This window comes from Astyanax mexicanus, chromosome 1 (genome assembly GCF_023375975.1).
Source record: "Astyanax mexicanus isolate ESR-SI-001 chromosome 1, AstMex3_surface, whole genome shotgun sequence".
Classification (NCBI taxonomy): domain Eukaryota; kingdom Metazoa; phylum Chordata; class Actinopteri; order Characiformes; family Acestrorhamphidae; genus Astyanax; species Astyanax mexicanus.
The window spans coordinates 19895937-19909621 of NC_064408.1; the positions used below are offsets into that span (position 1 = coordinate 19895937).

The 13685-nt window shown below is 37.6% G+C and overlaps 1 protein-coding gene across 4 annotated transcripts in view; it reads right to left on the bottom strand.

Annotated features, from left to right (window-relative positions):
• The window catches only part of traf2b (Tnf receptor-associated factor 2b), a 28081-nt gene that overhangs the window by 9636 nt on the left and 4760 nt on the right, over positions 1-13685 (bottom strand). Inside the window, exons 1-8 of one of the 4 annotated variants that reach the window (XM_007254026.4) lie at positions 13319-13408; positions 13094-13216; positions 10174-10252; positions 9865-9963; positions 5312-5473; positions 4040-4114; positions 3638-3712; positions 7-354 (exon numbers count right to left, since the gene is read on the bottom strand). In XM_007254026.4, coding sequence (XP_007254088.1) covers positions 7-354; positions 3638-3712; positions 4040-4114; positions 5312-5473; positions 9865-9963; positions 10174-10203 — 789 coding nt within the window. In that variant the 5' untranslated portion in view covers positions 10204-10252; positions 13094-13216; positions 13319-13408. Of the gene's footprint in view, positions 1-6; positions 355-3637; positions 3713-4039; positions 4115-5311; positions 5474-9864; positions 9964-10173; positions 10253-13093; positions 13560-13685 lie in introns of those variants that run through there. The other 3 variants (XM_007254025.4, XM_007254024.4, XM_022667843.2) reach the window with 3 other exon arrangements.

The following is a 13685-nucleotide window of genomic DNA, read 5'->3' on the forward strand; positions in this document are numbered from 1 at the left end:
TCATACCTTGTTGGATAAATTCTCGATCTTCTCCTGGTCAAGCTGCTGCTGGCGGGTTAACGCCTCCAGTCTAAGAACGGTGCGCTCTACTTCTCGATTCAGCACACACACTATGTTCTCCAGCGCTGTCATCTTCTGCTGCACGCCAGGCCCTCCTGCTGCATTGTGGGCAGCAGCGTGGGCTCCTGGTGGAGCTGCGTCTTCAGGCCCACGGTACAGTCCGAGCCCAGAGTCCTCTTGCCACTCTCCTGGTCCATCAGAGCGCACACGCACAGTGGACAGCACGGCCAGCATGAGGCGTAAGTGCTCAATGATACTGCTCTGCTCGTGTTCATGCTGTTTGCCATTATCAACCTGCAGGGTAAAAAAAAAAACAATGATTTAACTGTGAAGTACAATACAGTTTCTATTGTTTTCCTCTCAATTATAATGAATCCCCTACAATTAAACAGAGTACTCCTGTTACTGTGCCTTTAAAACGGATGTATGTAAATTAACTTTGTTCTGATTGGCCACCCATTCTAAACTTTCTTAACTAAAACAATCTATAACTTCAACATTATTATCCAGACTAAAACTGTTGCTGGTGAATAAAAATATAATCATAAAATGTTTTCCAATAGATTACATTTTGCAGCATAGCTTCATATGTATATTTTTTGGGGGAATGAATTATGCAATTCTATATAAAAAAAACAATACAGCAGGTTTCCCTCATATCCAACAGAGATATGCATTATATTGTTACTATATAAATATTGATATAATATCTCTGTATAAATACCCATACATTAATACATGGGAATAGCTTTACATAGCTATACATATATTTTGTTTCAGTCTAATCTTAAAGAAGCACTTTATAAGATTTTTTTTCTTTTAAATTGAAAGCAGTAGTATTTTGAGTTGCGACAGAAGGAGACAGAATAGTTATTAAGTTATTATTATTAAGGTAAAAACGTCTTATATTTTCATTCTAAAAACAGGGTGGTCTGGTAGGTTTATTGGACATAAAAGCTCTTTGTCTTTTGACAGAATTTCAAAAATAAACAAATTTAACAAAAGAATACACTAAAAACACAGATTTTACAAAGCAATTTTTTAACATTAACCTGCATGTTTAAAGGTATTTTTCCAAATTTCTAACAGAGAGGGCTCCAAATTCCCAAATCTTCTAAACTTAAAGACTGCTGCTTTAAAGGGGCACTAAACCCCCTGATTTTTGCTGACTCCTCCCTCAGCTCAAATTTAAAAAGGCTAAAAAATGGGAGGGATAGTTTGGGAGGGGCACTGGGTGATGTATGGGTTTAGAGGCAGGGCAGGAGGGAGAGCTGGTTGACTGAGCTGCATGAGCAGCAGCAGTGTGCTTCTGATAGTGATGAGACACAGATGGTTTTTTTAAGGTTAGGAAATGTTTAAATAAATTTTGAGCAGGTCTGGTATGTTTCATTACTTCAAATGAACACCTTTCTGCTATTAATGGAAAGAATCTCTCATTATTCTACACATATTATACAAAACATGCTTTTAGAGTTTTTTTTAGTTATGAAAATAAATATACAATAAATACCATTAACAGAAGTAAGTTGGCCATTTTTAGCTTCTTTTCTTTTTAGTGATTTTTTGAGTGTACCTGGGTCTTTAAAAATGTAAATAAGTCGGAATGGGAGGAGGCATCTGACTGTTTTTTTGTGACTGCAGTATTACTTATGAGCAGCAGATGGCAGTTCAAATGGTCTTTGTAGAGCTGTGACTACTCTGGGAGGGGAAATAGAATGAATAAAGGGCTCGAGAGAGAGAGAGAGAGAGAGAGAGAGAGAGAGAGAGAGAGAGAAATGAACTGCAATGAGTAGGTGCTTTTTTCTCTTTTGGTTTATGGCTTCTAACATGTGGCATCCTAGCTATGGCTCCATTTTAAGCAGCACTGAATATGTGAATTTTCTGCCTCAGTATTTTTTCCTACAGTAGCGAGATAGATCATTTGTCCGGAATAAGTGAAACCCAGGGCTCATAGAAAGATGTACCGAAACAAATTGTTTCCAATGAGTCAGGCATGTATTTTTAAAATGGAACGTCGAATGCTAAGTGAACCGCGAGTTCTAGGTGGAGACTTTTTCAACCCACGGAACTTTTAATGTATTTGAATTTATTCCGAACAGATGTGAATACATTCAAAACATGTTCATTCGTCATGGAAATGTATTTAAATATACTGAAACTGTGGTTTGAGTCAAGTCTGACAGGTAAGTGCATTCAAGATAAATGCAGCATGTTGGATCATTTGATGCCACATAGCCTACAGATGTCCGATATGATTACTTAACTGACTGATTTATATACGATAACAAACGTCACAAGGTTAAGGTCATTCATTCTGATAAACCTTTTGTGAGAGAAGCAGAACAAACTTCCTCCCACACTGAAAGGACACAATGTCCCTTGGTGTTCTGCCAGCCTTTAAGTAGCACAGGGAGTAACGACACATTATCTACTCTCTACCCAATTATTTCCATAGCCTCTAATCTAAATCTACTGAATGCTTTGTATTGTTAACATTGTATTTGCCTGAAAGGTTAGTCATCCAGATAGCAAACTAAAACTTTTGCTTTGGCTGAAATAGGACGAGTTTCTGGGACAATACGTGGTGGAGCAATGTCTGCTTTCACAACCTAAAAAAACTTACACCAGAAGAAGTCAGACAAGTTTCAGGACCAGCTGCATCATCTTTATACTTAACCCAGAAAAATCCAGAAAGGAAGTGTTCACTCTCACACACACAGCTTGGTTGTTGCTTGAGGTTGCCTGAGTATTTTAAGGAGGTGAAAAGCTGTCCCATGTGTTACTTATAAGACTACCGACTGCTCTTTTGCACAGTTGACTGATGCCTTTGTTGCCTTTGCTCTTATTCAACAGAGGCTCAGACCCAGATCTTTGTTAAAATAAGGTGACAAGCACTATAGTGATAAAGTTCAACTGAAGCAAAATGAGCCCAAAAGATGAATAGCGTGGCCAATAAAATTTGATTTTTTGGTTCAAATCAGAAGTTGGTTTGATTTGGGTATATGCGGATATGGGGAAATGAAATGTAAGACTTTTTAAAACTATTTTAATACCACTGAGAGTCCATAAGATGGCCAAAAGCACACAGCACCAATATAAATAAATACAGATTACAGACTTTACAGTTGCTAAAGTATCCTGTATTTTCTAACAAAATAAGTATCAGTTTTGCACAAAACAAAAATGGAACACTGGAACACACAATGAAAAATAGGATCCAGTGCAAAATTGTGGTTATCCAACATATTTTTGTTAAATTTAACTTCCCCATGCCTACAGTACTGCCTTTATTCAATCAGAAGCTACATCAGTAACTACCTAAATGTTGAACAAAAAGCAACCAGAATGGCCTTTAATGTTTTTATAGGGGACTTTACATGTTTATATCTATATCTACAAAGACGGTACTATGTGCAAACATACTTGAGAAACTGACTTGGAAGCCAGACTCTGATACGTTATCAGAGGTTTTAAGAAACCGCTAAAGGAAATGAGCAAGTTACTAAGAAGTGCTACGCTTAGAAAATGTTCTACTAAGTAAGCGTCTTCCACGCCTGTTCTTAGTAAGCATACGTACCACAGCCCTGCACCCAATTTCGCTGAACTGACATGCTGATTTAGACTTCGCACAGGACTTGCTATGTTCTGCAAACTGTGGAAAGGAAACAAGAAATGAGAGTGTAAGATAAAGAGATGTTATTTATGGTCAGGGTCAAGATGAACTGATATAAAATGTTTCTAGTAGCATACTATTATGGCTACACTCTTAAAAATGGTTCTTCTTTGGCATCACTTAAAGAAACTCTGGTACTCTTTTTATATTCAAGAATGTACTTTACCTAAAGCTACAGATTTGACTACCACATCTAGTTCACAGACGTGTACTTTCAGTTCTATCTTCAACATTTTCTTGTTTTTCCACATGTTAGTTTCAGTAGAGAAACAGAACAAGTCACAGCTCAGAGCAGTAGTAACTAACCTTTTCCCTGGGGATCTTCTTTTTACCACAGTCTTTGCACTGCATGGGAAATTTCTGACAAATTTCATCATGAGCCTGTAAAAAATGAGTAATGTGGGAATTAGGCTTCATTTGAAATTCCAAACCATTTCCTTAAGCAAACCTACATACCGACATCCTCTAAAAGATTTTTATCACAAACATTCTGGCTTCAAACTTCCTCAGAATCAACTTCCCAAACCTGTTACAATGAGAGTATAACTTAAGCCCAACACTGAATACTGCTTAAACAAAAAAAATGTTTTCTTGTTTCTTTGTCAGATACTGTCTATCTACACCATTTTCAGGAAGATAATATAATTACAGTAAATTAAGTTTTCCATGATCGTGTTTTAGTTTGAAAGGTGGTGCTCATAAAGCTTAAAGTATAAGGTAGTCATCTCTAGGCTAAAATGTATGTTTTTCATTTCAGCAATATCTATAGAATCCCCTTAACCCAGAATTATGGCACGTGTTTGAGATGAAACATGACACTTTGTGGATGGCTGCAGTGTGCAGGGCCTGCTTAGCCATACTAACTAACTAAACCAGCTAAAATATTGCTGCTGTCTCACAAAAAGACTTATCTCTGTCTAAAAATGATTAAGATCCATATTTGCCTGTAAAGTGAGTCCATGTTTACAAAAAGCCAAGGCAGGAAGTTGGATATTTAGGTCACATGGTTCTGAGAGATATTTGGCTGGTTGTAGAGCAGAGATCTGATTATTGCCTTGTGCCATGAGTTCTTCTCTTATGCGCTTACCCAAGTGCATGTAAACCTATTTATTACTGGATTATAGACAAAATTTCTGCAGTTACTGTATTTCGGTCAGATACTGGTGTTCTTTAGTTATCGGATTATAAGTGTGTGTAAACATCGCTTCAAAATTATTTGGAAAACAATCTGCATTTTATTTATTTTATTAATTTTTTTATCCAATTTTCTCCCCAATTTACATGGCCTTTTACCCAACCCACTCATCATGACCCCTCCATCACTAGCGATGCCCCAACACCAGGAGGATGAAGACTAGCACATGCCTCTGTGTAGCCAATGGCAAGCTACATGAACAGGATTCGAACTGGCGATCTCCTGATCATAGTGGCAGCGCTTAACCAGCTGGACCACTCAGAGCCTAAAATCTGTATTTTTACAGTGATTTCCATTAAACTTTTATAAGGTTTAATAATAGATGTCATTTACATCATCATAGATTTCAGACAGTACTTCCTACGAAGTTCTTATGAACTTACCTTAATGTCTTTGAAGCTGAAGGTGACCTTGCAGTACTTGCAGTTCAGAGTCCTGGCTTCACATTCTCTTTCATTGTGGCGATCCTTGTCGCTAAGTAGGATCATCATTTGACATGCTTCACACTTTACACGCTCAAACTCACATCGACCTTCGTGTTGCACCTGGGGAAGCAAACACAAGGTATAATTATTGTAGAATAGCATTATCAGCACTGTGGGAAACCATTCTTTGGTTCAGAAAAAACTGAAACCACGCTGCATCAGTAAATTACTGTTATTAAACATGGATTACTCTATTGCTGCGCTACGCTGGAAGGCTTTGGCTTTATCCTTATTTATATTGTATCAGTTTATTAAGGGTCTGTATTAAATTTGTGATTAAAAAGCAGACCTGAGGGCAATAATAAGAATCACCAAATTGAGACTTCCACCTGCGTCTACTTCCTATTAATCTGGCATGTGATTTCTTGTGGTCATGTGATCTAGCTCCAAAACTAAAATACTGAATTGATACTGTGCAGCTGTAGCTGCACCTGCTGCTATTATACTCGCATCCGTAATCGACCTGCCCTTTCTTCCTCCATAACAACAGGGTGGCTTAACATGGCTGTTTGATTTAATCAGCAATATGGAAAGTCTCCTGCAGTTCATTAGTTTGAAAGCCAGCCACATCCGCTGCAACCGTCTTAACTTTGTAAAGAGATGTGGGATGTGAGGAACATTGCTTACTGACTGGCAACCAGTTAGCTTAACTGGTTAAGTATATATCTTTGTTGTTTAAAGAACAACAAGTATCCCCAAAATAAATGAGAAGAGCTTCCAGGAGAAGACAAAATGTTTTAACTTTTAATGGAAGTCAATGTCCAAAAATTTGATTCCTCATTTTGTCATTTCTTTATCAATCAAATCAAATCAATACTACAAAAGTTGCAGCTTTAGTGCCAGGAAGGAAGGATACATCAGGTGCGTCATTACAAATGCTGCATGTGTAGGCTGTATATAGAGCATATATAGATTTTAATATTTCAGAATTATTTTTTTGTTACTTATTTATTAAGTGTTTCGGCCAAAGCTTTACAAATACAGCCAATTTGTTTGGACCAACCATCTACTATACTGTGATAGTACAGAACTCTGGTCTGTTAAGGTGTTCCTTAAAGACCAACCTGAGAACCAATGACTAAAGTGACAGGGAAAAATATGTCTTAATTGTACTGCATTCTTATGACTATCTATACATGTTGTAGTTGTATTGTATTGCAAATGGATTGGCCCACAGTTTCCATATTAGTACAGCTAGTAACCTTTTTAACTTGCAAATTAAATGAGTCATGTGTGAATTACACTTCCGGCAAGTTGCAAGGAAATTATACCGCATGTAACTCATTTAGAAACAAACTGTGTGAAGTCTTTACCACATAAAGCCATTAAAGGCTGAGCTGTTTTAGCCCACCCAGGTGTAAACAAGCTTTCAGTTTTCATTATGACTAGTATGAAAGCGGGTTTACCGGGTAGCCTAGCCGCGTATTCCTTGAAGCGACATGGACTAACACTGCCGTTTATAGTCAGGGCAAGTGATGAATGTAGCTTGAGAAAACTGTAAATAAATGTGGGGTGATTTATAGACACAGGCCACTCAGCTTTATTTAATTATATATTTAATGGAAAAGATGTGTTAATCTTGAAATCTTGAAAATTCTGAATACTGACCATTTTATTTTCAAGCTTTTGGGGAAGACTTTCAGTCTATATTCTCCATAAAAAGTGCACCCATTTGTGCAGTAAACTAGGGGTTCATGGAACAACATATCATACAAATTAATATCATCATAGTTTTTAAAACAACAAAAATATTTATATTTGTTTTGCATTCTATTGTGAAGCTTTAAGGGTATTTTTGTATATGTATTTATGTTTCTGGTTTATAAGCATTCATTTACTATTTTGCATTTTAGTTTTGTGGACCATTATTATTCTTTACAAAATAGACAAAGATTTACAGATTTTTCTTGGTTTTACTGAATGTTTGACATTTTTATATTTATACCATATAAAGCTCTGATTTTGCTGCAATAGTACAGTCTTAAAATTAATAAAATAGAACTAACACATATTCACTAGTAAGCATGCAAACACACACAGGGGACACACACACACGGGGGGGGGGGCAGACACACACACAGGGGGGACAGACACACACAGACAGGGGACACACACAGACAGGACACACACACACACACAGGTGATACACACACAGCGATAGTGAGCACACATGCCCTGAGCAGTGGGCAGTCATTGCTGTAATAAAGAGAAACCGTAATTGCAACGGCAGCTTATTAACAGGCATTACTCTGAGCCAGCACTGCTCCAGGAAACAGTAGACAAATAGACATATGAAAATATAGGGAACATGTGTCACATGGAAACCCAAGGAAACTTGAAGTTCTTCTGAAATCTATCAGGACTAGGCCAGGCACCACAGCTGTTCCCCATGCATCTTATTTAGACTACAGTGAAAAACTGGCTTCAGTGTTTACCATACGTGCAGTGGCAAAAAAAAAAAGAAAAACGACAGCAGCTGGTCTATGCAGCCTTTGTTTCGTCTGTTGGGTTTAAATTTCACTAACAAAAGAGCTCTTTGTTTGAGAGTAGACTGAGCACAGTGTTAGGGTATACGTGAAGCTGTAGTGTATCTAGCTTCTAGATACACTTTTATAAAGATTTCTTCTTTTTTCATATATATATATATATATAAACATTGTATTTACTTCTCAATGTATTCAGCTTGAAGATACTGGTGTATTTACACATGGTTTCAAAATGTATCTTGAGTATCTTAAACTCTAAACAATCTATTTGGTTGCTTTTATATATGAAATACTTGCTATGGCCTGGCTTTACTTGCTCTACTTACAGATAGCTAACTATCCAGTCACACTAAACTTCCACTACTGCAGTTCCAGTTCAACTTTTGGAAATTACGCCTTCACATTCAGACTAAAATGACTGTATTTATTGTATTATTGTAACAAGTACCAACTCTGCTTTGCATTAGATCATGTTCTAACCTGCCTAAGGTCTGTTGTAGATAACATGCCAGTATGTGGGCTAACTGAAATTTAGAACATTAAGAACACAGAACTATCTTTTAAAATATTTATGGTTCTCACCCATCATTTATCAACTTCTTGCTTACTCATTCTTGGCTGCACACTCAGGCCAAGCCATGATAAGATAACACTTAACTGTAGAAAATTTAAAGGCAAACTTTTTACTTGAGGAGCCTATCGAAGCATAACATATGCAAATTCACTGAGTCTGATCTCTTTTTTGTCATTAAAATCAGAAGCTCGTCACATAAATCCACCAAGAATGTTTTACTGAAAAGCAGTTTAGTTTGTGGGAGTTTTATATAAATATATATCTAGATCTAGATCCCGATTTTCTAATTATATATACTAAATATTTGTTCTTGCCCTTTCATAACCATTGTGTAAAATGTCAACTGTCATGCTATGCTAAAGAAAAGGGAACAGGGCTTGGCCACTCATTTTGTTCTGTACAACCTTTCGTAATGATTAGCCTGCAATAGCTTAAGGGAGTGGAAGCAGGTTTAATCAGGTTGAACAGGTGCCCCCTGTTTGCTTTCAAAACAGTAAAAATACAAAGCCATGCACACTCATGTAGCTCACACTAAATCTGGCATCAATTCTTTGAGATATATATGTGGCTTAGAACAACAAATATAGCACACATAAGAACAAAAAAAAACATCAATTTAAATAGTTTTAGTGTGATGAAAACTTGTGAAACTAGAATGCAACAAAAGTTTCGCAAGAATTGTGTTGCAAAACCAGACCACAATATAAACGCAATACATTGCAAAATTTCAAAGGTTCCTCAAATTTCACAGACAAGTTCAGACACCACTTTAATGATTCAGGCTTCAGGTTATCACATGGCAAACATGACTCAAATATCCAGAATGTCCTCTGACTCATTGAATCTGTTTAATGTGGCTGAAACTAGACTGAAGATCATGTATGGGCACATTAAAGAGGGAGGCTACAAAAAGAGGGCTTGGATTAAATCAGCAAACCAGAGTCTTGAATCATACTGAACTTTCATTGTGACATGGCAGTTCAATTTTGTGTGACTTATCTCTTAGTAAAAAGGAATGCTTGAGGCAGGATGTTGAGGCAAACAAATTCCCCTACTCTACATTTACTTGTTCTCATGGTTCTCATTTCAGCATAAACTATCATGACACAGATATGTGGATTCATCTTTATTTAACAACAAAACAGGATAGGGGATTGGTCAGACATGAGTTTTGGCAACAATATTTATCTAGAATGTCATGCAGTTCACAGAAACTAAACTGAAGGTACTTTCCAAGCAGTTGTCAGGGACTTTCCACCCCTCCCCCACAGCAGTATAACCGCTCTGTTTGGTGCATGAGTGAGAGGCGGGTTTTTTTTTCAAACCTACTCCCCGCTATATTTAAATCTAACCAATAGCATTCATATCACATCTTGTGTTTATAATAGTACCTCATACTCCTTCAGTGTTCCATTCCAACTACAGCCGTCGTTCGGGCACTTTGCAGGCAGGCCATCAATTTCTCTTCGTGCTGCATTGTCTGGAAATGCCTGAAAGAGAACAGTGGGTCAGTTTTCCTGCAAACTAAACTGCTCTTGAAAAGCATGTGCAAGTGAAAGTGTTCTAGTGGTCATCCTGAATTTCTTTCTTACTAAAGAGATAGTGAAAGTACAGAACAGCGGGACGGTATACTAAATGGATTGTTCTTTTTTTTTTTTTTAATACATTCTTGAGGAGTGACAGATGAAAACATTTCTTACCTCAGTGATGCTAAGCATGGAGTGCTCCATTTCGAAAATACCCTCAGCACGGCAGGCTTCACAGGGTATAGGGCCCGAGCTGGTGGGGGTCAAATAAAACAAGCGATGAATGTAAACTGTAGATTGTAATACCATATTTAGGCCTGTCACTATTATGACATTTTAGATGACAATTAAGACATATAAATTATTGCTGGTTCATTTTGCAATTTTTTTTTTGCAATTACGAGCCTAAGTTGGCCTTGCTGGTTACAAAAAACCAGAAGCTATCTAGCTTACTAGCTAAATTCATTAGTAGCTACTGCAATAAAATGATAATATATTGCTCTGTGTTGCAGTTCCTACAGATCGCGATAACACACGACCTTGAGTGTTCTATTGCTTTTATACTACAGTTTCTTTTTTTACTAAATAAATCAAGAAAATAAATCAAAGAACTTTAAGAAATTCAGTTTGAATATGCTTTAATATGGACTGAGCCTTCCGCCAAAAAGTAGTTCCACCACAACTTAACCACATACAGTGTATGGTTCAGGCAGACTAACACCACGAAAGTTAGCTTGAAAGCAAAATTGGGAATAGTGAAGATGGTAACGTTAGGAGCGTGAAATAACGCTAATACCCTCCTCTCCTGCTCCATGGAGTCGTCTTCAGGTGAAAGCTGCGAATTTTAGCATTTCTGCTTATTTTCCTGGGTGGCGTTGGTTTTAGCTAGCTGGCTGGACTGTGGTTAGGTTAGCGTAGCTTGCTTTAGCTTAGCATTAACTTAGCTTAACCTAGCCTGGCTGGTTAGCGTTCTGGCTGTAAGACGGCATTAACCGAGCGATTTTCGTTCCCTTTTTTCCACGAAAGACGAGCCAACGCTTCGGGTGAGCTTGCCACGGCTGAGCACTAGTCTGTGCTAAGCTAACGCTGCTGCGGGTGTCCTGTGTATATACGGCGTTACTCGGCAACGCGTCGGCGGAGAGATACAAGTTTAGTGTGAGAAGGCCGTGATGTTATCAAGAAATATCATCACGGCTAGATCACTTCTCAACCAATCAGATTGTGAGGTCGGAACTAACTGTTGTATAAATCTAAGCCTGGCATCCCATAAGAGGAAAAAGATTATAGATTTTTAACACTACTAACCAGATTCCCCTCTCAAGAGTACAGCACATAACAGTAATTATCAGAACACAGAAGAGCTAACAAGCACTACCAACCACACAAAACAGCAAACCGTGCAGACCACATTTAACCCCAAACAAAAAGTACCTCAGCAACAGTTCAGTAATCTAAAGTAAACATGCGATAAAGGTTTTTAGGTTTTATAAGCTTGAAAAACGGCAGTCTAGAGAGTATGTTATAATTGTGGCAGGCCTAATATTAATTATCACACCATAAACATACAAAAAAAAAACATTGATGCAAAAGCTGCTTTTAGAATTAGAATATGGTTTGCAATAATATATTTATAAAAGGGAATAACATTAAACAAATGGTATGCAAAGCACTCAAAGGCAAAGTACTGCTAAAACTGAAAAGCAGAACTGAATATGGGTGTCAAATTCAAATTCAGTTTCCAGTAACAGAACGTTACAACTAATGAGGAAGTGTTTAATTCTTTTTTTTAAAAATGAACTAACCTGAAAGCCATTTCCTAGCATCACATGGTTAAGGTTAAAACTGCATCATAGAACATTAGACAGAATGTTTTAAGAATGAATGAATGCATGAATAATTTAGTAGTCATCCAATATGCTCAGTTCCAGTCTTTCCACTTCTTAGGAAATTTAACCCCTGTTACACTGAACACATACTGTTTTCTCTGTAAATTGTATGACTTATTTACCTCAAACATCACGGTCAGAAGAAAACAATTGTCATTTTCTTTATCAATGCAGTTTTCTTATGACAGAGACAATATCTGTACACCACTAAAGTTATATTGTCATTTTGTAGGTGCGCCATCCTGTTACGCCCATATTGGGCACCTATTTTGGGATCTTACCTCTATTTTCAATAGGAAAATTGCATGAGTTTTATTTATGTAGTAAACAAATATGTTCAGTGCACTGTACATTCTGTTCTGTGTACACTTATCTGCTGAAGTTAACTGGATCTTCTGATTTATTAGGTCATTCAATGGTAATAATACTAACATGGCTACATGGAAGCTAATGCTAATGTGCATCAGCTAGACACCAGTAATCTACACTAAAGTAAAGGAGGCTATAACGGTCGCATCGCTTGTAGTTCATCGTTCCTTTGTAAAGGATGAACACAAAACCATGAAATGTGTTTAAATGTGGGTCTGGTCATGATGAAGAACAGATGAAGAACAGATGAAGAACAGATGAAGAACAGCTTCACCACAGCCTATTATGTCCCTTCTAAAAAAAAACAAATAAATACCAGCTTCTAACTCTGCTGCTAACTGGTTTCAGATGATCTAGGCTGGTGCTTGGTGTTTAATGGTTTAAGCTGGTCTATGAGAGTGATCAAGCTGGTCATGTTGATGGAATTGCATGGTAAACAACCGCTTTACAAACTGAACTTGCTAATACTTGCTAATAAGTTTAGCATACTACAGTCTAATGATGTCAATTCAGTGCACAGCCGCATTAGCATTAGCTAGCACCTGGCAATATTAGTATTACGACTCTTTTACAATCGTATATACCAGAGGATCCAGTTCTGTTCAAGATATAAACGTACACAGAAAAAAAACATATTTATTTACCACAGAACAAAATAGAGGATCATTTTAGAAAAACCCATCATTACTTCCACTGAAAACTGGGGTTAGATCCAAAATCTGATGCTAGCACGCCAAATATCTGCGTAACGATGACTACAGAATGACGCAAGACTTTGGTGGTCTACAAGGGCATTGTTAACTTAATACTGCATGAGTCAGCATGGTTGCAGAGCTCACCAAGGAAAGAGCACATAATGATGATCTCTTCAGCCACAAAGGTTGGATAAATGCAGTTTATTGCAACAGGGATTTTGCAGGGAGATGGAGGAGATGGAGACACAGGAAGACAGCTGGATGGCTCTGAGCAAAAAGAAGGTGAATTGGCAGGATCTGAGCAAGCCTTTTTGGGAAAGGAGGAGTTTGGCATGCTCTGGAGAGCATGAGGTCCAGAGAGCTTTGTACCTTGTAAGCTGTTTAAAACAGAACACACAGAACCGATGTCCACACTGGGCCTGGAAGGGCTTCCTCAGAACTCCTTTGCACTGCTGACACTGGTACTTAGGTTCCATTGATACAGAGAGTACCTGCCGTGATATTCCCGGCAATGTGGAGTCCACGGAAGAGGGCAAAGATTGTCGTGCCATTCCCTTCCATTTATCCGCGAGGCTGACCATCCTTTAAGACATAAAGGAGAAGAAAAAGACTGAAAATAAAAAACAAGACAAAACGGAATATACATTAACCACAAAGATTACATATAAAACAAATTAACAAACATTTTAAATCACAAGTGGATTGGTCAAAAAGTAATATGTAGTACTTGGAAAAC